This window comes from Aureobasidium melanogenum (assembly GCF_000721775.1).
Source record: "Aureobasidium melanogenum CBS 110374 unplaced genomic scaffold scaffold_2, whole genome shotgun sequence".
Lineage (NCBI taxonomy): Eukaryota > Fungi > Ascomycota > Dothideomycetes > Dothideales > Saccotheciaceae > Aureobasidium > Aureobasidium melanogenum.
This window is the reverse complement of record NW_024470054.1, coordinates 981,984-1,004,885: the sequence shown is the minus strand read 5'-3', so window position 1 is coordinate 1,004,885 and position 22,902 is coordinate 981,984. Positions and strand designations below refer to the sequence as shown.

The 22,902-nt window shown below is 49.7% G+C and overlaps 10 protein-coding genes across 10 annotated transcripts; 5 read left to right on the top strand and 5 right to left on the bottom strand.

The window, feature by feature from the left end:
* Positions 1 to 5: 5 nt before the first annotated feature.
* Positions 6 to 1,643, bottom strand: M437DRAFT_81082 (deoxyribodipyrimidine photo-lyase; the record flags this gene model as incomplete). The annotated part of the gene is made up of 1 exon (XM_041027483.1): positions 6 to 1,643. The coding sequence occupies one exon, from the start codon at positions 1,641 to 1,643 to the stop codon at positions 6 to 8; it is 1,638 nt and encodes a 545-aa protein (XP_040883617.1).
* Positions 1,644 to 1,973: 330 nt separating this feature from the next.
* On the top strand, positions 1,974 to 2,680 carry M437DRAFT_62785 (uncharacterized protein; the record flags this gene model as incomplete). Its single annotated transcript, XM_041024145.1, has 3 exons — positions 1,974 to 2,052; positions 2,400 to 2,550; positions 2,602 to 2,680. The coding sequence occupies 3 exons, from the start codon at positions 1,974 to 1,976 to the stop codon at positions 2,678 to 2,680; spliced, it is 309 nt and encodes a 102-aa protein (XP_040883616.1).
* Positions 2,681 to 2,931: 251 nt separating this feature from the next.
* On the bottom strand, positions 2,932 to 5,310 carry M437DRAFT_40087 (uncharacterized protein; the record flags this gene model as incomplete). Its single annotated transcript, XM_041020125.1, has 1 exon — positions 2,932 to 5,310. The coding sequence occupies one exon, from the start codon at positions 5,308 to 5,310 to the stop codon at positions 2,932 to 2,934; it is 2,379 nt and encodes a 792-aa protein (XP_040883615.1).
* Positions 5,311 to 6,867: 1,557 nt separating this feature from the next.
* On the bottom strand, positions 6,868 to 10,095 carry M437DRAFT_72153 (uncharacterized protein; the record flags this gene model as incomplete). Its single annotated transcript, XM_041025802.1, has 7 exons — positions 6,868 to 7,942; positions 7,991 to 9,438; positions 9,488 to 9,607; positions 9,660 to 9,725; positions 9,851 to 9,913; positions 9,970 to 10,035; positions 10,093 to 10,095. 7 exons carry the CDS (start codon positions 10,093 to 10,095, stop codon positions 6,868 to 6,870), a joined length of 2,841 nt encoding a protein of 946 aa, XP_040883614.1.
* A 1,062-nt stretch (positions 10,096 to 11,157) lies between these two features.
* On the bottom strand, positions 11,158 to 12,969 carry M437DRAFT_39577 (dolichyl glycosyltransferase; the record flags this gene model as incomplete). The annotated part of the gene is made up of 7 exons (XM_041020037.1): positions 11,158 to 11,368; positions 11,425 to 11,735; positions 11,789 to 11,928; positions 11,976 to 12,469; positions 12,519 to 12,712; positions 12,764 to 12,842; positions 12,893 to 12,969. The coding sequence occupies 7 exons, from the start codon at positions 12,967 to 12,969 to the stop codon at positions 11,158 to 11,160; spliced, it is 1,506 nt and encodes a 501-aa protein (XP_040883613.1).
* A 618-nt stretch (positions 12,970 to 13,587) lies between these two features.
* M437DRAFT_38598 (seven-hairpin glycosidase) lies at positions 13,588 to 15,486 on the top strand (the record flags this gene model as incomplete). Its single annotated transcript, XM_041019866.1, has 3 exons — positions 13,588 to 14,285; positions 14,340 to 14,619; positions 14,671 to 15,486. 3 exons carry the CDS (start codon positions 13,588 to 13,590, stop codon positions 15,484 to 15,486), a joined length of 1,794 nt encoding a protein of 597 aa, XP_040883612.1.
* A 533-nt stretch (positions 15,487 to 16,019) lies between these two features.
* Positions 16,020 to 17,276, top strand: M437DRAFT_62780 (uncharacterized protein; the record flags this gene model as incomplete). The annotated part of the gene is made up of 2 exons (XM_041024144.1): positions 16,020 to 16,044; positions 16,126 to 17,276. The coding sequence occupies 2 exons, from the start codon at positions 16,020 to 16,022 to the stop codon at positions 17,274 to 17,276; spliced, it is 1,176 nt and encodes a 391-aa protein (XP_040883611.1).
* Positions 17,277 to 17,489: 213 nt separating this feature from the next.
* On the bottom strand, positions 17,490 to 19,046 carry M437DRAFT_72149 (HAD-superfamily hydrolase; the record flags this gene model as incomplete). The annotated part of the gene is made up of 4 exons (XM_041025801.1): positions 17,490 to 17,662; positions 17,717 to 18,591; positions 18,645 to 18,783; positions 19,034 to 19,046. The coding sequence occupies 4 exons, from the start codon at positions 19,044 to 19,046 to the stop codon at positions 17,490 to 17,492; spliced, it is 1,200 nt and encodes a 399-aa protein (XP_040883610.1).
* A 195-nt stretch (positions 19,047 to 19,241) lies between these two features.
* Positions 19,242 to 19,568, top strand: M437DRAFT_81076 (uncharacterized protein; the record flags this gene model as incomplete). Its single annotated transcript, XM_041027482.1, has 2 exons — positions 19,242 to 19,371; positions 19,423 to 19,568. 2 exons carry the CDS (start codon positions 19,242 to 19,244, stop codon positions 19,566 to 19,568), a joined length of 276 nt encoding a protein of 91 aa, XP_040883609.1.
* Positions 19,569 to 20,998: 1,430 nt separating this feature from the next.
* M437DRAFT_62777 (SCA7-domain-containing protein) lies at positions 20,999 to 22,334 on the top strand (the record flags this gene model as incomplete). The annotated part of the gene is made up of 4 exons (XM_041024143.1): positions 20,999 to 21,026; positions 21,084 to 21,248; positions 21,306 to 21,896; positions 21,949 to 22,334. The coding sequence occupies 4 exons, from the start codon at positions 20,999 to 21,001 to the stop codon at positions 22,332 to 22,334; spliced, it is 1,170 nt and encodes a 389-aa protein (XP_040883608.1).
* Positions 22,335 to 22,902: the final 568 nt, after the last annotated feature.

Sequence of the window (22,902 nt, the reverse complement as noted above, 5' to 3'; positions counted from 1 at the left end):
AAACTCTAAATATCAGCTTCATGCAAATCCTTCTTGAATCTCTCAACAGCCCTATTCTTACTCTCCGTGAAATCCACATGCGGTTTCGGGTAACCCAATTTCTCAAACTCTTCTTTGCTCAACCTGTGATACGGATCAAAAATATCCTTGCCCTTCAAATCCTTTAGTTCAGGCACCCATTTTCTGATATAGTCGCCGTGGGGATCGCATTTCTCAGCCTGACTAATGGGATTGAAGACTGTGTAGCTGGGTTCCCAGCCTTGTGTGTTGTTGGAAAGGTCCCAATCGATCAGATGTGTGGCGAAATATCTTTCTCCGCGACGATAGTCGATTAACAGGTTTGCTGTGAGGTAAGAAGCGGTGTTCATGCGCAATCTATTGTGCATGTAGGCTTCTGTATTTAGTTGTCTCATGCCGGCATCTACCCAGGGGACACCGGTTTTGCCTTGACACCACTTCTCCCAACCTTCTTCATCGTCTTCCCAGTGCACATAGTCGAACTTGAGGTTCTGGGGTAAGTTCATGGCGTTATGAGGAATGGTAACGAGAACTTGACGGTAGAACTCTCTGAAGACGATTTCGCGGACCCAGGAGGCGATGCCAGGGTCTCCCTCGTCAAAGTGCTTGTTGTTGTTGTGTTTCTTTGCAGCAGCAAGCGCTTCACGTACGCTGATAACGCCAGCCGAGAAGTAGGCCGATAGGCGTGATGATGGGTCTCTGGCTGGCTCGGAGCGATGACTGGCATAGCCTGAGACCTTCTCATTGAGGAAGTATTGAAGACGTTTCATGCCTGCTTCATGGCCTGCTGGCCAGAGTTCACGAATGCGTTTCCTTTCCTCGTCGCTGGTGAAGTCCTTGTTTTCTGGTAGAGAGGGCATCTTGGAATCGAAGAGCTTCTTGAGTTTATCGACGGCGGACGTGTCGTTGGCTTCAGGGGGACCCACGAGATCAAGGTGCTCAGGGTTCTTCTTTGTTTCTGCCAGCCAGGCTTTGTGGTAGGGTGTAAAGACCTTCATAGGCGTTCCGCTGCCTGTCACAAGCAGGCCTGGTTCAAGGACTGTCTGATCATGTAATAGCTCGATTGAGACGTCCTTCTCTTCTTGAATGTGGTGTGCGACCTTGATATCACGGTGTATCTCATCAATTTCGTACTCGTAATTTCCGTAGACGTGGGAGATGTCGTTCTCCTTGATGAACTCGATGACCTTGTCCGTCTTGTCTGCCCTCTCTTCAGCCGTCACAACAGCCATTGGGATATTCTTCTCGCGCAACTGCTTCTGCAACAACGAAAGCGATTCCAGCAAAAAGTCGGACCTAGCAGGGCTGGTACCATGCCACTCCAGATCTTTTGGGCTGTACAGATACATGGTGATCAGGGCTCCATCTCCCTCTTTTGCCTTTTGCGACGCAGCGTGGAGTGCGCGATTATCGTCTGCTCGTACATCCTTGGATCTGAACCAATGCAACACATTTCGAACTGCGTGATCAGTCTTCTGCTCGGAAATGGCCTTCTCGAGTGATTTAAAAGGTGAATGCTCGTCAATCTGCTTTGCACGCTTTGGCGAAGGATGTTTTAGGTCCTCATTGTAGATTGCTGAGTGGTCGCTTGGATGAGCATCATGAGGGTGCGCGCGTTTCGACATCGTGGAAGAGAGACTTCTTGTAAATCGAGCAATGTATGGTTGGTTGACTGAGAGGAAGGTAGACCTGATCCCTTTCAAGCATAATGAATACTGGTTTAAGTAAACAAAACTGCCAGGGGAACAGTTCCTGAACAAAGTCTTCGACGTCATATTCGATACTCCGACTTGATTTGGAAGAAGGTAGCACCGGTAGAGACGCGCTGGCAGACTCAAAGCTAGAGGTTCAGAGTAAAGATATGGAAGTCGCGAAACCTACCATGGTGGTGTATTGGTGACTAGAATAAAGAAGCGGGACAGCGCTACAGAGTCTCTTACTTTTACACCCTCTACATGACTTCTATGATCCATTATATCAACGTGTTTACCTCGTGCAAGAGGATCAAGATCTCAAAAAGAGCGTGGCTGATCTGTAAGTCAAGTGCGTCATCCGTGCACGAGCCAAACCTTGTCCTGCCAAGAGAAATATTCGAGGAACTGGTTCCTGAGATAACCCTTGATTCTCCCTCGATTACCAGATTGTCACATGAAGTCGTATAGATATTATAAGAGTGACCAAAAATGTCCAGTGATCGAGTATTTCAACTCAGAAATCGTCTTCCTCTCTAATTCCCGAGACCGTGATGTCTTTTCATCACTACACAAATTTGAAAGTAGCCTCGACACATGGAGGTGAGGAGTTTCTGCCATGCTGTCAGCTCAAGAATGCTTCGTGTCAGTTGTGATAAACCCTGGCAGGATGTAGCTATAACAGAACAGATGATGCGGAGGTGCTATGCAAATCCTTATATGTTCAACAAGAAAGAAACGTTCTGGACAATATTTCTTTCATTACAGACCAGAGTCGGCCGCATGTGAGGATTTTACCTCTCCATGTGGTGCAAGTTGAGCCTGGCAGTGCTCTTCTAAGGTAAGTTTTGTTCTTTTCCCCCTTTCCAACGCCGGATAAAGAACAATTTAGGGTTGATCTGCGAAGACATGCATCGCAAGAGACAGAAAAGGCATACAAATACATGTTTGAGACCAGAAAGAATAACTAGTAGAAGATGAGAAGAATTCAAAGATTAGGTTTTGCAAATGCAAAAAAAGGAAGAAAGAGAAGTGTAAAAGAATGAAGGTATAAAGAAGAGCTTGTAGAGTGTAAAAAGAACAGTTTGAAGAAGAAGGATAGAGGAACGAATATAGGTAAGTGAAGGATTAGTAGGCGAACTAGCCGCCATTAATAATCAAAAGGTGTAGAACTTCAATAAAAAGGTCTTTTCGTTCGTCTCAAAAGCCATTTTCCTGTCGTTCAAATGGCGGGCTCTTCCTCTTCCCAGCCAGGCAGACCACGCTCAGCAGAGATGGCCAAACCGTAAGGGTTGTTGTTGCCAAAACCACCGATGCCTGCACCAAGACCAGCAAAGGTCTGTTGGTGAACGTGCTGAGGTTGAGGCTGCGAGAAGACGGGCAGACTGACAGTGCGGGAGTGCTGTCCTCTTGCGGCACTGTTCTGGCTAGCGTGCATGCCATTGCCACTGCTGCCACCACCGAAACCGTTCGAGAGACCGTTGCTCAAGTTTACGGAGTGGGTGGCGTGGTGACCGAAGTGAGAAGGCGCTTCAAGTGCGGTGGATCGCGTGGGCATGTTAGAGTCTCCACTGTAGAAAGCTTGCTGGGTGGTCATCTGCGATTGAGGCTGCTGTTGCTGTGATTGAGGTTGTGACAGACTCAGCTGTGCGAACTGAGGGCTAATTTCGTTCGGCGAAGAAGAAGGCTGAGATTGAACTTGCGATGCAGCAGCAAGATACATGGCCAGAGGGTTGTTGGCTCCAGCGTTGAGGATGGTCGATGCAGTAGGTCCCTGAAGAGGGTTGTAATTGTTCGATGCGCCAGCACTGGGAGAGATGGAGTTCTGACCACGCATGCCACTCACAGGGCTCGGCGATTGGGTACCTTCTTGCTGAGTCTGTCCCTGGCCGTTTGCAACTACCTGGCGGGGTGGGTTTCCGCAACGATCCTTGCCGAAGTTGACCTTGAAACGCTTATACTCGTCCTTGCTGCGAACAGCCTCGATGGCCTTGATAGCATTGGCAATGTTTGTGAAATTCACAAATGCACAGCTCTTCTCGCGCAGAGTGTTGACCAGTTCGATCTCACCGTATTCAGAGAAGTCCTGGCGAAGACGCTCCTCGGTCCAGGTTTCGTCGAGGTTGCCAACGTAGACGTTACGGGAGGCACCACCACTGACAGCAAGAGCAATGGCAGGAGGAAGGGCGCCAGAGTGCTTACCCCAACCAATCTTCAGGCGTCTGTTGTGGATCATGAGACCTTGCAGGTTGGAGAGAGCAAAGAATGAAGCAGCAGAAGTGGGATCAATGAAGGTGACGAAGCAAATGTGCTTGTCAGGAATGTAGCGAATATGGTGCAAAAGACCACCTCTAACAACATTGCAAATCTCCTCGATGGTCGTCTCAGGGTGGATGTTGCCCAAGTAGACAGTACGGTTGCCGAGGTTGTTGACACCTCCAGCAGTAGTTGCGACGGCAGCTGCAGCAACGGATTGCTGGGCCAGAGCGTTTGAGATCAGATCACGGTCGGCGTTGTTGAGCACATGTGCATAACCGAGGGCGATGCCAAGATACTGAGCAGCGTTCTGCTGCTGTGTCTTGGAGACGTATGCGCAGCGATCCTTGCCGTAGTAAACACGGCGCGGTGGCTGCCACTTGGGCTCCTGAGGCAGCTGAGAAACAGCCTTGATGGCATTGCCGATGGACAAGAAGTGAACAAATCCAATAGCCTTCTCTCTAACAATCTTGACAGTATCGATGGGACCATACTTGGCCAAGTCCTCTCTGAGCTCATCCTCGGAGACCTCCTCAGGCAAGTTACCAAGGTAGACGTTGCGGGATGCGCCCGACTGCTGGACGGCAAGAGCGACCGAGGTAGGAACTGACGAGGGCTTGCCCCAACCAATCTTGATGTCCTGACCCTTGATGCACAGCTTTTTCAAGATGGCGTCGGAGTGGAAGTGTGTAGCCGAGCTTCCATCGAGGAAGGAGATGAAGGCACAGTTCTTGTCGGGAAGAAGACGGACCGACTCGATTTGCCCGCTACGGACATGGCTGAGAATTTCTTCGGCAGATGTGTCCGAGGGGATATTGCCCAGGTAAACGGTTCTGCTAGAGCTCGACATCAAGCCAGGAGCGATGCCCAGGGGAGCAGTAGACAAACCATTGAGCGACTGGTTGTTCAGAGGGTTGTAGCCAAGAGTAGGGGACTGAGGACCCTGGTACATCTGAGCGTGCATCTGAGGAGGTGAAATCATGCCAGCGTACATGGGAGGAGACATGGCAGGGTTCTGCTGGTTCTGGAACTGGTTGTGCTGCTGCTGCTGTTGGCGCTGAGGCTGCTGAGGGAAGCTAGAGAAGCTTTGGAAGCCAGGAGAAGCAAAAGCTGAAGGCGACTGAGGCTGGAAGGGACTGCCAATCAACAAGTTTGAGGGAAGAAGAGGAGTAAAGTTCATGTCGAGAGCAGTACCAGGAGTCTGCTCGGCCTGGGAGGCCATGTTGGACATACGGCCAGTATTAATGGAGGGGATGTTTGTTCTGTGACGGTCCGAGTAGCTAGAAATAGAGGGCTGGTTGGTAGTGAAGGCACTGTGCGAGAAGCCCAGATTGTCGCTGCTCATGCCCAGAGTCGAAAAAGACTGAGTTGGGCGATGGAACTTGGGCTGGGCTGAGGGAGCCTCCGACACCTGCATTTCCTAGGTGGTTCGGAAACTAGGACTAGGGGGCGGAAAGTGCGTGGACGGGAACTCTCGAGTTGGGAGTAGGGAGTCGTGGATGGGCGGACTGGACGTGCTAGGCGTATGGCGGGGCAGCGTAATTAAAAGGGTATATGTTCCAGGGATATCCAATTCCAAAGCTCGTATATACAACTGGAGCGAATGCGTGTCCTCCTCTTGACGTGACGTTGAATTGTCCTTGTATCAGATTGAGGTTGCCTGGTCAAGACTCAAGCCACGAGCACGAGGGGCCGGGGTAGGATTGAGTGATAAGGTCAGGTAGGTTGGGCGGCGCAATTAAACGGGCGTATCAACGAAAGGAAGCCGGGAAAGCGAAGGTGAAGGCAAGAAAGAAGAAATGCGAAAGAATGAAGCGAGTGACAGGACGAGACTGACTGGGATCGAGCAGCGCGTGAAGAAGAAGAGGGCAAGGAAGAGCCTGAGCGACAGACGGCGTTGGGCCGATGCTGCCACAAGTCGGCATGCTTAGCTCAAAGGAAATTACATCCACACCACGGACCTTCTCCTCAGCGCTTCAACACCAGCGAGCACCTACCCACTGCTTTTTCCCTGAACTTCTCGCTGTGAGGCCCCCCATGACCAGCACTCGCCTTCTGCAGAACCAGAGGACTGTGCAACACCGCACCAGCTCCTGTTCGACTATCAACGCCCTCTGTTGTGTAACCGTTGATACACAGAGCGAACGATCGTCAGGAACAGGACATGTCCGTGCACTCCTCTCTGAGACGGTCCCCATTTTTTAAGCGTCCGCACCTAACTCTGTTTTCTAGAAGGCCCAAACGCTGTAAGCACATGTGCCGAACAAGAAAGGGGTCTCTATTCTTTCTGCATTGCTATACATGATCCTGCATGAAGTTGCTTTGACTTTTGAAAATCTAGCGGTCCACTGTGTCGCGTGTTTGCTCGAATGCCAATCCTTCCAAGTACACTTTCACTCCCGTCGAAACACCAGATTGCCATTATCACACACGGCTTGATGCTAATCAATTGAAATCTGCATCCCTCGAGCAAATCTCATCACCACATCTGCGACTCACATTTCGTATCCTAATATAACCATATGAAAATGCTTTTTGCTAGCCCACTTTTCTGTTTCACTTTCACATGCCATTTTGGCCACAATTTTCTCTTGCCTAGATCTGGCCTTGACATCGAGCGTCCCAAGACGTACATTCAGCATTTCTTTCCAAGAACCAAGAAGATGATTCATATTCAATATTCATTCGTTGGATCTGCAGCACAACAGCCGCATCATCGAAAATATCAACTTCATGTATGCTGCATTCAACCAAGTCTTCTTGCCATGCGTTTTTCCCGAGCAAATCCTTGCGCCGCTTTTCATGACCATCTCGCTATGCTCCTGATGTTAAAATACTTGTACATGCTCCATGCCAAAACTCCAACTTAAGAATACTCCCTAAAGCAAACATGATCGACCGTCTATTTGCCATACTTAGTTCCTTGTCTGGTGGTAGGCTTGCCCTTTGCAACGACCTTGGCAACCCCCTTGGCTTCTTTCTTGCCCTTCTTCTCCTTGGGCTTAGGCTGTTCGGAATGCAAATGGCCATTCTTGTCAATGGCTGTCAAGTTTCTCCATCTAAGACAACGTTGACTGGACGCTTCAATATCGACGTACGTCTTCTTCCTGGTCGACACACGCGTGACGGGCTCGTCATCTGCGTCCTCCTGGTTGATACTGTCAAGATGCGTCTTCAAAGTGCGCATCTGACCAGTGATGGGTTCCTGCCAAAGGCCCATCTCCTTGCGCAGTGCCTTCTCTCTAACACCACGATCGTCGAACCAGTTCAGCAGCAAGGCAATTGTTTCCGGATCGTCGTAGTAGCCCCATTCATTGGCGGTCCGCAGGCTCGTAGCACCTTCGTCTTTAGCCTTGCGGTCAGGGACCGACAGGCCGTGATCTTGTATGTAGGTGCGTTGCAGATCTTCAGGCAAGTCAATGAAGCCCAAGCGCTCCATCTCATCAGGTCCTTGAACCCAGATACGCGCATTGGCATAACCATAACTACCAGTGCTGCCATCGGTAAGTCCTGTGACAGGCATACCATTGCGTTCGAACCAGTAGTAGCGATTCCAGAATCTGTCCCTTCCAAGGACCTTGGTACGCTGACAATTAGCCTCGCGGAGTTGTTCATCACAGACTGCGATCTCCTTCTCGCGCTTCGAGATCTCTGTCTTAAGTTTGTCGATATCCTTCAGCAATTTGGTGAACTCCTTGGACTGCTTGGGGTTGGTCTTTGCCTTCTTCTCCTCGCGCTGCTTTTCGCGTCTAGCGGCATCTTCGTCGCGCTTGCGCTTTCTCTCGTTACCCCGTCGGAGAGAACGACCACCTTCTTCTTCAGCATCAGAGGTGGCGAGATCGACTGTGTCCACAGTATCATCAACATGGCTCATACTAATGTCCATGGGATCAGTTTGTTCCTCCTTGGGTGAATCAGGGAGATTGTCCGGAAGCAAGATTTTCTTCTGGGTTTCGAGGTCGCCCAATTTCGCGACGCTATTCAAAATCAGCTCAAGATCATTCTTTTCGGATGGAAAAACAAACCTCTCTTTCTTTGCCTTCTGATGCTCAAGCTTTTCCTTGCGAATCTTGGTCTGTTCCTCGCTCATCTCTTCAAGATATCCTCTGACGGTCTTTGTGCTAACACAAAGCAAAGTGATGAGTTGCAATGCTGAGATACGAAGGTTAATGTCCAGGCGAATGTAGTTGATTCGAACACTCTCAGGGCTCGGGTCTTCGTCCAATGGCACAAGTTTGGACAATACCTTGTCGCATTCTGACTTCTGACGAGGGTTCAATGACAGTTGATGAAGCAAACCTGCCATAATTGTTTGCCAGCCTCCATTAGCAAAATCGCGAGCCTTGAGACGTTCGACCCAACCATAGCTTGCCAGTAGTTCGGGAACACGATGCGGGCGGTGACGACCTTCGGCGGGAGTTCTGCTGGATCTTCCGTTGGTCTCTTCAGCTGCGATGTTGCTGATGTTACTCATGCGACTTCTAGTTGCATGCGCAGGTGCATCCAGAATAGGAGTGGCCGGCTCACTCTCGTCCATTTCTTCATCAGATGAATCCTCTTCAATCATATCCGGTAGAGTAACTTGAAGTGTGCCCTCCTCGTTGACAATTGTCTTGAGCACTGCGCAGTGTGCTTCTTCAAGCAGCTCGCATGTAACCTCATCGGAAGTGAACTTGATTGCTTCCAGGAAATCGTCGAATGTGAATGCATCCAGAATAAGTACTTCAGAGTGCACATTCAGTGTGTTCCAGATTTCCAGTAATGGACCGACATACTCCATACGGATTTCACCCTCGGCCGGGTTCTGCTGCGTGATGAACTTCAATTGAGGACGGACAAGCTCATTCTTCCTCGCAGGAACATCCAGATCTTCGATAGGGTATTTGATGGGTACAGGAGCAGGCTTCTGAGGCTCTGTCTTGATCGGAGCTGCTGAATAGCCAGGAAACTTGGAGCCATTGAGAGGTGGAGTAGTATATCCCTGTAGCGAACCGTCTTGCTCGAAGTCTCCAATTGTGAGATTCTTTCCTTTACGACCATTAACTTTGTTGAAGATCGAAGTGCCTTGTGGTTGGCGAGGCATGCCAGGCTGAGGTGATGCTTGCATGCGTTGAGCGAGATGAGGAGGAATCTCCATGGGTAGCCTGTATTGCCTGGCGAGATGCTCCTTAACAAGCCACGGTGCACCAGTGAACATGTCACGTTGTATCGAGCTCTTTAAGAAAGACCTTAGGTTTTGTTTGGTGAAGAGTTTGCGGTTTCTCTTGATGTGCTTGTCGTCCAGAAGGGCTTCTTCGCCACGTTCATCATTGAGCTTGACAAAGTAACGAGAGAAGGCGGCGCGCTGGATAGAGCCGTCGGGGTTGAGCAGTTGCGGGAACTTGGCCTTTTCGCGAATTACGCCTTCGAATTGGTCGCCATTGTCGAGAGAGACGCTCACTTCCTCACCGGGGAAAAACTCGCTGCGGAATTCCTGCACAAGTCAACATCCGAGACATGCGAGGCTGGTGAGCAGTACGTACCTCAAAGACGAAAGACACCAACTCATCTATGCGTGAGATATCTGAGAACTGAACCTTTCTCAAGATAGGGTCGCGAAGAGCGTTAGGAAAGATCTTGTCAATGTCACTGGAGCTGTTGTTCTGTATTTATGTGAGTGTCCAGCATCTTGTATATAGCTGAGAGGTTGCGTACCTCTGAATCGACAGCGGCGAAGAAGGTCAAGTTGGACTTGCCATTGACGGCATCTGTGAACTTTTTCTGAGGTAGCTGTTAGAGTGTGATCTGAAAGATGGTTTCGGGCTGAGGGTAGCGTACTCGGTTATAGAACTCGAAGCTATAGTTACGTTAGTCTCGAGCTAGGACGGGATCAAGATGTAGTATACATACCGAGACAGATATGATTCATAGTCTGTAAAGACTTCGCCTGATTTGGGCATGACCCAGACCTGTAGAATCTCGAGTTAGGAAGCAGACAAAGATAGACATGGGAAGATGTGCGGACCTCGGTGTTGTTGTCGATTTTGGCAGGTGCCGGAATCATCGTCACCGGCTTCCGCTTGTAGAGGACCTGAAGTATGGTAAGCCTAATCCAGCTTTTACATGCCATGGCCTGGATGTAGCTAACCATGTTGGTGTGGTGGATTCGTTGCAGGCTTGAGAGCCAAGAAAGAAGGACGCGAAGAGCGAGCGAGCCGGGATGGGCGTAGACACGGCGGGGTGTCTGAATCTAGTAGTGGTCTTGTCGCATGCGAATCTGGAGCCAATGCCTTCCTCAATTAATGCGTGGTGTATGCTCGGGAATCATAAGAGGAATGTTGGTGGATGACTGCGACCGAGGCGGTTGTCGATGGACGAGGAAGATATTGCTGCGGCAGACGCGGGTGCCACGCGCAATAAATTACGGACGAGGCTTCAGAAGTCGGAGAGGGTCTGCGGGGAGTGCGGTCGAGAGAGTGCTGAGGTATGCGTGCCGTTTGGAGACAACCGAGTGTCGCTGTCGGAGAGAAGGAAGGAGGAAGGAAAGAGGGAGCAAAGCTTTGCAAGAGGAAGGACATGACCTGTGAAGAGCCGTCGTGGGGAAAGACATCACCTCCGGCCACCATGAGCTGCCCATTCTAGTATTGCTTTGGTCGCGTTCCAGCACTGGGCTGGCGCTGCGGCTCGGGCCGCGTCGACTTTCTCTTCGCAACGCCCAGCTCCCATCCCATGCTCCGTTACTTCCTCGTTCTTGTCCGATGACCCTGCGCATCGCCACTTTGACAACAACGACCAAGTTTGGTCTCGTTCTGGTCGCGTAAAGTGTGCGAGTATGATGGGATTATTCGTGAATGATGCGAATTCAAAATTTCGGTTCGATCTGGCGATATCAAAATCACATTCAGATCATTACCTTCCACAGCTCGTCCCTCGAAAAAGTAAACGTATGACCAGCCAATTGACTCTTCAATCTATCATTGTCCGCACCACTCGGCATCATCGTGAAGGCTGTTCCATGAGTCAGATTCTCTGATATTAACGGACTCTTATTGGTTTTGGGCCTATCCATGCGCGATGCTGTAGAGCGATCATAAGAGGCCCACCTACGACCCTAAATTACCAGAACAATTCATGCTCAGCATGTTGATGCCTCTGCAGGGAGTTAAGGGTTATCGAATGGAACCTTCTGTCTTGTGATAGCTAGATTACCTAACTAGGAAGTAAAGTACACAATCGAAAAACTGATCCAACTTGACACCACTCCCATCGCACAGTAGGAGCTAGTGAACATGAGTGGCAAGAACTCGTACTTTGCGCCAAATACTAGCTGATGGACCAGCGAGCAATATGCGATGAGTGGAATTGCCACAACAATGTATACGAAAGAGAAGCGGTCAAGCAAGAACACTCTTGGCCTTGAAGAGCTACAATGAATGTCAGTATATCCTTTTTGTGCTCAAGCTGCTTAGATTAGACTTACGCTGGAGCGAGCTGGTCAAACGCCATGAGCAGGGCTACCAACCAGAAGATGGTGTAGATAGTCTTGATAGGAAATTCTTGAGCCGTGAACAAAAGCGGGAAGAGCGAGACATGTCCAGACACTGCAAGAGGTCTGAAAGCTCCGAGATGTCTACGATCTTTGAGTGCGATCAAGCTGAAAGGGATAATTACCAGCAGAACTGCTTTCTCGTGAACATGCCAGCCGAACAAGAAGGATGCATATCCGCAGAGTGTCAGGGCGCCTACAAAGGTGTCCCAGGTTGGTCTGAAGAAGAGTTTGACAAGTGCCGGCTTCATTAAGTCAGCGACAGCATCTTTTGGATCGATATGTAGACTTGACTTACTATTTGTGCTGCCAAAGTGAGAACAAAAGTCATTCTCGGAGAGATGTCAGAAAGCACAGCAAAGGAAGTATCTCCAACCAGTCCACGGGTAACACTGTTGATGGCTTCTCGGTTGACTGAGAGGTTGAGATAAGGGGCCACTACTCTTGTTAGATACAGCTCATGTCCAGTGCAGAAGGCGACTCACAGTATATTAAGATTCTGTCAGCAAAAGAGTACAATGCCCAGACGTTAGGAGCCCAGTATGCATGACACAATCCGCGGGAGAAAGGAAACAGACGACTCAAGAGTTGGTCCATCTGGTTCCAGTAAACGAATGGTCCAAATGCAAGACCAAAGACCAGTCCGATCCCAAGTCCAAGCTTGACACACTTGCCGAAGCGGATTCTGAACCATGATCGAGGGTCAAGGCAATACACTCGTAGCAGAAAGACAAAGTATGCTGGTGCCAAGTAGAGGTAGATGTGCTTGAAACAAAGCAAGACCGCAAACGTGATGCCACTGGTCAGGAGTCCCGACTGCCTGCGGCCCAACACGATAGAGAGGACAAGGATACCGTACATGAAGCCATTGTACTGGAAGTGGATATGATCGATGATGAGCAGGCCAGGAGATAGGAGAATTGAGAGCGCAGCAGCGTGCGATGTCTTCTTAGCGGTGATTGGCGCACCACGAACATATCTAGATTGTTTAGTAGCCGTACCATCCACTCAGAAGCATCCAAACATACAGCTGAAGGGCATAAAGGAGAACCAGTTCAGTCAGAATTACGGTAGCTCTCTGGAAATAAATCGTTTGCCAGCTGGAGTGTCCAAGGTTTTTGACCTGAAGCATGTCGGTATCGAAAAATCGGGCAGCTTGAGACATACACCATTCGAATGCTGCAAAGAAAGGGGGATAGTCGAGTGTCCATTCTGACGTTTTCTGATACACTTTTCAGCACTGCTGATTCGAAGTCTCTCGACAATTGATTACCTCGTAATACCAATCCTTGACTGGAAGAGAATTGGTGATAGCCAGCCAATTGCGATGTACCTCAAAGTCCGTTGATTTGCTGCATTCGGGTTAGGGATCAATAGGACTAATCAAAGCAGCTCTACCTACTATGCTGGCCACAGCAGAATTTTAAAAGCTGTAGCGACTACTGCACATTGCGTGAGCGACGGGTATAGGTCCGACATCCTTGCTCGGTCTTTGTCACCAACAAGTCCAAGGTCAACCTTTGCTTGCACCATGAGGCTCTGTTCCCTGAAATGGCCAGATCTCTATCACGTGGAGACGCCGACCGCCGATGAAGTCCAAACGCGCGTAGAGCCGCCAGACGCGCGACATGGCGCCGATGCACTTGGCAGACCCAAACCATAACCGCCGAGACTCGGCGAGGCCTTAAAGCGATGGGTGCCGTTTTCCGACTTCATAATCTTCCTAGCAACCTATGGTCACACACATAGATACGCACAATGAGACTCGCTCTCCTCAGAGATGTTGCTCGCTCATACAGAGCATAGCCTCATTCTACTCAACAGAATACGTAGAATTACGCTGCCAAGATGCATCGGCGTTTCAGCATTCAGGGGTCCTGGCAGGAACAGTGACGAAAGTGCGACGAGTAAGTTGCAGACTTCAGAAACGTCCTTCTCTGCCTCTGTTTCTTCGATATATTCAACCACAGTCTCGTCCGAGCTGTCTTTCCTTGTGTACATTTCTGTATTACTACTGTCAATTCTATCCTTACTCACTTCATACTTTCGTTTTTCATCTTGTACATATCTCTTTTTCGTCAACACATCCGGGCTACTATGATCTCCATCTCGCGCAGATGGATTCTTACCTGCATTTTGATCTGTGTAACATTGTCCCTCGTCTTCAATGTTCTAGAACATGATGGTTGGACACCGCCTCCCCCTCCTCCGCCAACAGAAGACTCCCCCTTACCGCCGGACTTTAGCTGGAAGACCTTGCCCCGACAGTGGCCATTGGACTCATCCTTGATTCCATTACCAAACGGACCGCCAGCTCAGATCCCGCCCATCCAACACAAATTCGCCAAAGAAACACCGAGGGAAAGATACAAGAGACAAAAAAGGCTGGCAGCTGTCAAGAACAGCTTCAAGCACTCCTGGAACGGTTACAAGAAAAATGCTTGGTTGCAAGATGAGGTCAGGCCGCTGTCCGGAGGATACAAGAATGGATTCGGAGGCTGGGGGGCAACGCTGGTCGACTCCCTCGACACTCTCTGGATCATGGACATGAAGAAGGAATTCGAAACTGCCGTTGCAGCCTTGAAACATCTTGATTTTACCACGTCACCTTCGCGTACGATTAGCGTCTTCGAGACAACTATTCGCTATGTAGGCGGCCTCTTGAGTGCATACGACTTGAGTAACGGAAAATACCCAATCTTGTTGGAAAAGGCAACTGAGCTTGGTGATATGCTATATGCCTCGTTTGATACTGCCAACAACATGCCGGTGGTTGGATCCTGGAACTGGTTGAAGTGAGCAGTTCCAATATGGTCGTCGGTCATGACTTACATTAACACTCCTCACAGGGCTGCAAAAGGAGACCTGCAATCAGCTCCTTCGAATGCGCTTTCTGCTGATATAGGGTCCCTGAGTCTAGAGTTTACCCGGTTATCGCAGCTGTCCGGTGACCCAAAGTATTACGACGCTATTCAGAGGATTATGAACGCTTTCGAAGAGTCACAAAACAGCACAAGGCTGCCAGGAATGTGGCCGGTATCTTTGGATGCCCGCAAGTTGGACTTTACCCACGATAGAGTTTTCACTCTGGGTGCTATGGCCGACTCGCTTTATGAATATTTTCCCAAGGTTAGTTTGTTCTTTCTCTAACATCTATCAAACATCTGCTGAGAACCGTAGCAATATCTTCTGCTCAACGGCAGAGACAAGCAGACCCAACACATGTACGAAAAGAGTTTAGCTGTGGCCAAGGAGCATCTGTTCTACAGACCTCTCAACCCCGAAAATTTGGACATCCTTATTTCCGGGTCCGTGAGACAAATCGGTGCAAGTTACGATCGAAAGCATGAAGGACAGCACCTAACTTGCTTCGTCGGAGGTATGGTTGCTTTGGGCGCCAAAATCTTCAACACACCAGAAGATATTCAGACAGCAAAGCAATTGACAGATGGATGCGTGTGGGCGTACCAGCAAACGCCAAGCGGAATGATGCCCGAGAGCTTCGAAGCTATTCCTTGCAGCGACGACGAAGACTGCAAATGGACCGAAGATAGATGGTACAAAGGTCTTGTAATGGCTATTCATCGGGTCATCGATACCAGTACCAGATCTCTCAAGGAACAAGCCCAGCAGATCATTGAGAGAGGAAGACTTCCCCTTGGGTTTGCCAAGGTTGTCGACTCTCGCTACTACCTCCGCCCAGAGGCCATCGAGTCTGTGTTCTACATGTATCGCATCACAGGCGACAAGACATGGCAAGACAAGGCATGGCAGATGTTCCAAGCCATTGATTCGCACGCGAGAACGGACATCGCATATGCCGTCGTTCAAGATGTGCGAGACACGCAGTCACAACTCACTGATACCATGGAAAGCTTTTGGACTGGAGAGACACTGAAGTACTTCTATCTCATCTTCAGCGAACCAGATCTTATCAACCTAGACTCCTGGGTTTTGAACACGGAGGCTCATCCTCTGCGCAGGCCGCAGAATTAAGAAATACAGACACCTAACAGATAACACCAGTCCTGGGCTCCTTGAAAAAGGGCACCAATAGAAAAGTACCTCAGCTTCAAACATTTCCAATTGGAAGCGCAAAAAACATTGTGATCTTTCGATTGACCAGTTGAATAGCTTCTAGCAACCTGACCAATCAGCACCTGCACCCTCACACGAAAGACCTGCTAGAATTTCAAAGAGCACGAAATCGATGTCACAGTGTGATGGAATACAGGTAACAAATCCTACAAAGTCGATCTTGTAACGTGACAGGCCTCACCTAGACGCCTCTCACACCTGCGACTTCCAACAAGAGACCCGATGGTACGGTTCGGTACGACGATGGCGGTCATGCCGAAAACGTGGCGGCGGCAATCCTGAATGAAGGTTTGTGGTTCGCAACCATCGTCGGACAAACGAAAGTGCTTTCTCCCTAACTGAAGTCTACCTATAAATATGCGGTTTTTGTGACAGGTAGGTACGTAGGGGGTGACAATCTGATGAGCGTTTGTTGTTGAGGCGCAAGACACATGGCCACTGGGTGCGACCGACCATGTAAGTCGATGGTCTCCCACCTTGTTGTCAGCAGAGTTGTTTTTATTTCTTGCCCTCCTTCCTTACATATTCTTGATATAGCTGTGTGGTCAGCGATTCGCCGAACTCTCACGAGATCAATGTTTGCAAAGGCGATCCTTGACTTTGGCTGGCTATTGTTCATAGGTACCAATCAGACATGTCATGTCCAGGCTCCAGGTGTAACAAACAATGCTGCACGGTATATTGCTGGGCTTGAAGAGAGAAGCTATCATTCATCATGTATATATCCTTCTTCGTACATGGATATACTGCATCCAAAACAAACAGGTCGACAAACGCAAGCAGACTTCTCTGATATACGAAACTCCTCCGAGTCTAGGACAATACCTAAATACGAACTCACAATCCATACGAATATACTGGTGATGTGCGAAAAAGGCATACTCATCTGGACTTGCGGCTGCACTCATCTCCAGGACCCTCGTCGCTGCTCTAAAGCTCGTTTCTATGATAAACCCTGCGACGGCTATGCATTCGCTTGGGCATACCGCTCTCCTATCTCGCTACATACACCTCTTCGCTGTCCCTCTTGTATCCGCAACGACGAAGCCACAGCACTCAAAAAGGTCAACGAAGCCCATCTCGCCAAGTCCTCAGCCTACCCGACTCTTGTATCCGTGGCCAATGGCGATGATACCTATAGAGTCAAGACAGGACGACCGATGTACTCGCGCACAGCGTCAGGAACACAAATGCTGAAAGTGCCTGAGGACTGGACGAGTGAGATGAATAGGTTACCTGGAAACGCGAATGAGTATTCTGCTTTCTTGAGTGGGAGGTTTGATCCTCTGGTTAAATTGCCAGATACGCATATACCCGCAGCACCTCAAACTCCTCGTCCCTCATCTGCAAACGCTACAAGGATGGAACAAGGAGCGAGAGACATGCTTATTGCGGCGCCAAAAATGCAACGATCGCGCTCACATGCGCCGCCGCAGTGTTGGCAGGGACCTGTGATGTTGGACGAAACCGACTATCCTTATGTTGAGTTCAGAGGTGCTTTGTCGACGAGACCGGGTGCGAGTAGGAGACCTTCGTACATAGGCAAGGTGCTGGAGAAGGGATGGGCTCCTCCGAGTAGTGGTACATTGCCGCCGCAGAGTGATGTGGATACTGCACCTCCTTCTCTGGTGCCGTCGCCGCAGCTGAAAGTTTCTCCGCCGCGGTTGAGGTTTACGCCTTCTAAATGAGCTTGCTTGGAGATATGATACGACCAGACTGGAAGGTAGAGGGGACGTGATGTGTTTAATTGACGACGATCATGAGCGAAGATATCCAGGATGTAGATGGTTGGATCGTCTTTTTGTGTTGCGAATGAAATGTTCTACACTCTAGTTGAGATTATGTATATGTACCGTCTATTTTGGCAAGGTCGATGGCTTAGCAGTTTGCCACGTCTGATTCTAGTTCTTAGCGTCCTCGATGGCCCACTGCACCGCATCATACACATCGTCGACAATGACAGTGGGCTTGTGAGCGGGTTCGCCTCCTGCATACACGCCGGTACGCAGCAAGATACTTGACCACTTGCTACCAAAAGCACTCTTATACGAGTTACCGCCTGCAATATCGGATTCTGTTCTCATCGTTAGCAACCATCTTGGAATTTTATTTTGACCAGCAGCCTTACCAGGATTGTCGCCGACCATGTAGACCTTGCGCAGGGGCTCTATTGACTCGCCAGTGTACAGGTCGTTTCTATGTGCTCTCAACCTCTTCTCGGCAAACTCGTATGTCTCAAAGTAAGGCTTGCCGATAACCTTCTTCTGCAGTTGTACGCCAGCATTCTGGCCTCCAGTGATGGCTGCCCACACGCCTTCCAGGCCCTCTCTAAAGCCACCCTGACCCAATCGTGGTAGGTGGTATTTCGCAGCCCACCACAGGTCTGGGTTTGAGAAGTAGAGCTTAGGCTGGCCATCTTGTTGGTAACCATTGTTTGGAAGTGACTTGTCTCCGTTCTTGCTTGATAGCGTACCCATGATTCCCTCTCTTGACAGAAGCAAATCGGTTATGATGGTTGTGTCCAAGCCCCAATCGCGAGGATCATTGTATACAAAAACAGCATCAATCTTGAGAGATTTGTCCGGGTTCTCGGCGTCAATGGAAGCGGGTAGTGGTTTGGCAAACTTCTGGTAGTAGTCTGCGAAGATCTTGGTGAAGGGCCAGATATCAGGGTATGCGGTAACGATATCGCCAGGGGTAACGACGTTCTTGAAGCCGTACTTCTGGGCAACGAGCTGGCATTTGTCGTAGTCACCGCCTACTACTAGCACGGTCTTGTCGTGGAGCTCTTTCATGTCGGCGAAAGGGGTATGGCTCTGTACGAACATTGAAGTGTCTAGATCGATATCCAGCTTCTGGCGAAGCTCGTCCACTCTTTCCGATTCGTGCTTGCCGCCGCCATTGGTGAGCAGGATGAAGGGAATGCGTTCGGTCTGTAGTAGCGACAGGGCTTTGTGGGCTCGAGGCAGAGGGTCCGAAGAACGAAGGAGGACACCATCAATGCTGCATTATATCTCAGCGTCAATTCAATAGGCAGATCAGGCTATGCGACATACTCAAATGCAAAGGCAAAGTCAGGGTGTTTCGCGCCTGGTCTGGTCGTGATCAGAGAACGCGACCATTGTGCTGCGCAAGTTGGTCTGCACCAACTTGATAGCACCGATGGTCTAGCAAGCCTTCTAAACGTCGTCGTCGCTGTCGTTGCCATTGTTGTTATGTGTTGGAAGGTCAAAGAGTCATCTTGGGTTATTCGCCGTTATCTCCATGGATTCGCATACGTCACTTCGCCGAACTCTTTCGTTTAACGGCTATACCACTCGATTGGACATCTTTAGCTGGAGGTGGCACGGCATATAGTTGCATATGCTTCAAGTGCTTTGCTTGGTGTAACATGTCTACATTCATCCACCAACCGCAATCATCACATGCAGGATGAGCCACCTGCCCATCGACGTCATGGCAATGTAGCTCACCAACCACCCATGTCGATGGCCATAGGTATATATATATCCGTAGCAGGGGTAAAATTGGTTGCGATTGCTCCTGTCAATCTTTCCAGAATCCATCGCAACCCCTCTCACAAAGTAGGTTCCAGAACTATGCCTCAAAATACGAGTACCATATTCTTACATCCTGGTAGCTTGATCATCACAATGCCCATCGGAGAGAACAAAAACTCTGGAGTCGCTGGAGGCGTGACTGCTGTCACCTCTACAATCGGCAACGGTGTCGGTGGCCTCTTGGGCACTGTAGGAGGTGTCACTGGAGCTGCTGCTCGAGGAAGTGAGTTTTGGATTATGTTTACATACAGCTTACGCTAATGGTTTATACAAGTCGGCAACACTGTAACTGGAGTCACCGGCAACACTGGCAAGCCACTTGGTGATGCTTTGGCTTCTCTCGGAAATGGTGTCGAAGATGGGACAAACAACATTGCTCGTGGAGTTGAGGCTGCTGGCCAAGGCAAGAAGGCTTGGTAAACGGATGGCTTAACGACTTATGACTTTTGATTACGCAGATCCCGTTTTATAATCTGTACTTGACTCCCTGAATTCACTACAAGATCGTTCTGATTGCCAATTTTGTTCTCGAGAAAGGTTCTAATTGCCTTCTGTGTATCTTATCACTCTTGTCTTGAAACATTATCATGGTGAGTGAGCATCCAAGATACCAAAAAGGAAACGAATACTGATTGAGTAGGGCCTATGCGCAGATGACCCCCGGGTACAGAGAGGCCTGGCCGACCTCTTACACTCGTTGGCAGGCCTGATCAGATGCATCTCCATGTGTCTATTTGCATACACGGTAAAAGTGATGGTCACAGCCGTAATCAAAGTGTTGACCTACGATCCTCTCGGCAGCCGTCCGCAGAGAAAGATGAACGGAGCCTCAAGCCCATCAACTTCCCATGCATACGGCGCGGATCCGTCATGCAGGGAGCCTGGTGAGGAGAAGAAAGAGTCATGAGAATCGCGAAACACGTATCAGTCAGCAGTTGAGATGATCGTCGAAGGAAGCGGAGACTGAATCCCACTATTGACATCTCACCCTCTCAATCTACCCGTTAATCCTTCCATCTCTTCCAACCACCGCAACAATGGTGAGTTAGTAAACACCAGCAATGCAACCAAGCACTCACACTTCTCTTAGGCGTTCGCAGACGACGCTCAGACCATAGCCGAGATGCACAACTTGGTACACGCGATAGCAACCTTGATCAAATGGATCGCCTTCTACATCGCTATGTGCGGATTAAGAGTTCTTGTTGTCGATGTGCTTAAAGTGGATCTTGGACCTGCTGTCAAGGCCTTTCTTGAAAGCTCAAGTACACACTTTAAAGCACCAACATTTCAAGCGCAAGGAGGGAACTGGCCGAACGACGATCCAGGACAGGAGAAACGAGGAGTCTAGGATCTGAGCAGTGTGTATCTTCGAGATGAATGGCACTTGATCAAGTTCCGCGCGAATGCAACTCTGTCGAACGAAGTGCAGGTGTAAAATCACTGTGGGTTGTTGGCGTGCTTCGTTTCGAACCACTGACTGTAGACAATGAAGCGAGAACGACGCAAAGAAGAAGCGGAAAGGGCATAATAGGTTACTAGAGTGTTATAAAACTTCAATCTGTGGTTTATTGCTAGAAATTTAGTCATTTAAAAACATGTAGAGGCCTCATGTGTCTCGATGATAGTATTGACAGGGTGATAGCAGTAGCGACCGAGCTGTTTTTAGATCGGCATGATGTCGGCAAGGCTTCAACCCAATCCCCGAACGTGGAGGCGGAGGCTGGAGCACTCCCTTGACGACGTATCTTGGCGCAATAGGTCATTGCTGGAGAGCGGACAATCAGGCAGTTGGTATACGACAGCACCCGATGGTTTGAAAGAACCAAGGAGTTTCTGTGATTAGCAGCATGGCGCCAAATGGCACGGGTCGCAAGGGTGAGCGCTCATGCCGCACATAGCGCGATGCGCCCGACAGCTAACTCTCTCCCAAAGCGCCGGCCGCCGGCAAGCCAAAGTTCAACTTTGCGTCGCGCGCGAGAGTCGACGAGGCTCTAGGCAACGATGCCAAAAGGCAATCGTTGAAGCTCAAAGATGATGTTGTCAAGAGGCTGCCCAAGGCGTCGAAACCAGGCAACTGGGACTCGGACATCATTGGAGGTAAGTCACGTCGAGAGCCATCCTTAAGAAGGTGAAGCTGATGATGCCTCGCATCAGGTATGGACAAAGACACGAGCGGAGTCGTCAATCGCGTGCCTATGGATGTTGCCCGGGCATTCGTTACCGGTCATCCCATGCAAGATGAAGCGGACATTGTCAGATGCAACCACTGCAAACGCCCCGTGCTGAGGCACAAAGCCAAAGCGCACATCGAAGAGTGTATACAAAAGAAGCAGGAAAAGCAACGGAAAAAGAAAGAAGCCAAGGACGCACGCGACGCCGCCGCGCGAAGAGCTGAACGAGAGAACGCCGACAGTGACTCTGAAGAGGACGACATCACAATGGGTGCCAAGACGGCTGGTAAGAACGACGGCACCTCAGGCAAGAAGCGCAAGGCCGAGGACTCGACCGAAGGCGCAAAGAAGAAGAAAAAGAAGGACGAGCCAAAGGCCAAAGCCCCTCGTCCAAAGGCGCCTGTCGATGTCGAGAAACAGTGCGGTGTACCTCTTGCCAATGGTGCTCAGTGCGCTCGCAGTTTGACGTGCAAGAGCCACAGCATGGGTGCAAAGCGTGCCGTGCCCGGCAGAAGTGCGCCCTATGACAAGCTGCTGGCCGAGTACCAGCGCAAGAACCAGGCAAAGCTACAGAGTACGTCTTGATCCGTCATTTTATCACAACGTGTTGCTAATCATCACTCCAGAGCAAGCTCTCGAAGCTCAACAGCCATTCCAAGACGACGAGTTCGCTCACGCTGGTCCTATCGACTCAGACGAAGAGAAGGATCTTGTTCTTGCCGCCATCGCACGTTCCCAGCCACGCCCTCTCTGGCAATCACAGCCCGTCCCCCTCAAACGCAAATATCAATATGTCCGCATCAAGGAAATGATGAGCAGTGCTCTGGGCGGAAAGGGAGCAGGTCTCTTCCGCACTGGCCCTCCACCTGAAGAAGACAACAACAATCTCATGAATGGCATGAACGGCTTGGATGCTATGAATGCAACACCGGACAACAGCGACAGAAGAATGAGCGGCGTGCAGCGCACAATGACAGGAACGCATTCCCGCAAGACGAGTGCTGTTGCCTAAGCAGTACATTGCATATGATTGGGGGTTGGCGTTTTAAGGCTCTTCATGGGCGGGCGGTTGCTTGATGTTTACACATGATACCCATTTTCTTTTTCACTGACGAGCAAAGGAAAGGGTTGGGTCCACCTTCGAAACTGGACATCCTAAATGATTATCTCAATTTTCTTTTGTGCTTCTCTTCGCCATATGCCCGGACAGCTTTGTCTCGCGAGTCGCTTAGATACTAGTATGCTGACATATCTTCTGAAGTGGTCAAATGTTGGGAGAACGTGGTTATCGATTCTAAGCTTTGTGGGTTTCAACGGCGATGCTTGTTTTCAGCCGCCATCAAAAGATTGCGCTTGGATGCTGGACAGGACTACAACACATATCCAACACTACCATTCGGAGTATCTCAGACCTTGCTACAGTTCTGGATCTCACATAGTCAAATATTCTCTACACGCTGATCTAGCAAGGCTAGGTTTTTCTGCAATGGCATTGCCGTGGTGCACCATCTCGGCATAGAATCCATCGGCAGTTTCAACGTTTTTCTATCGACCACTTTTGAAAAACTCTAGATCTTCAT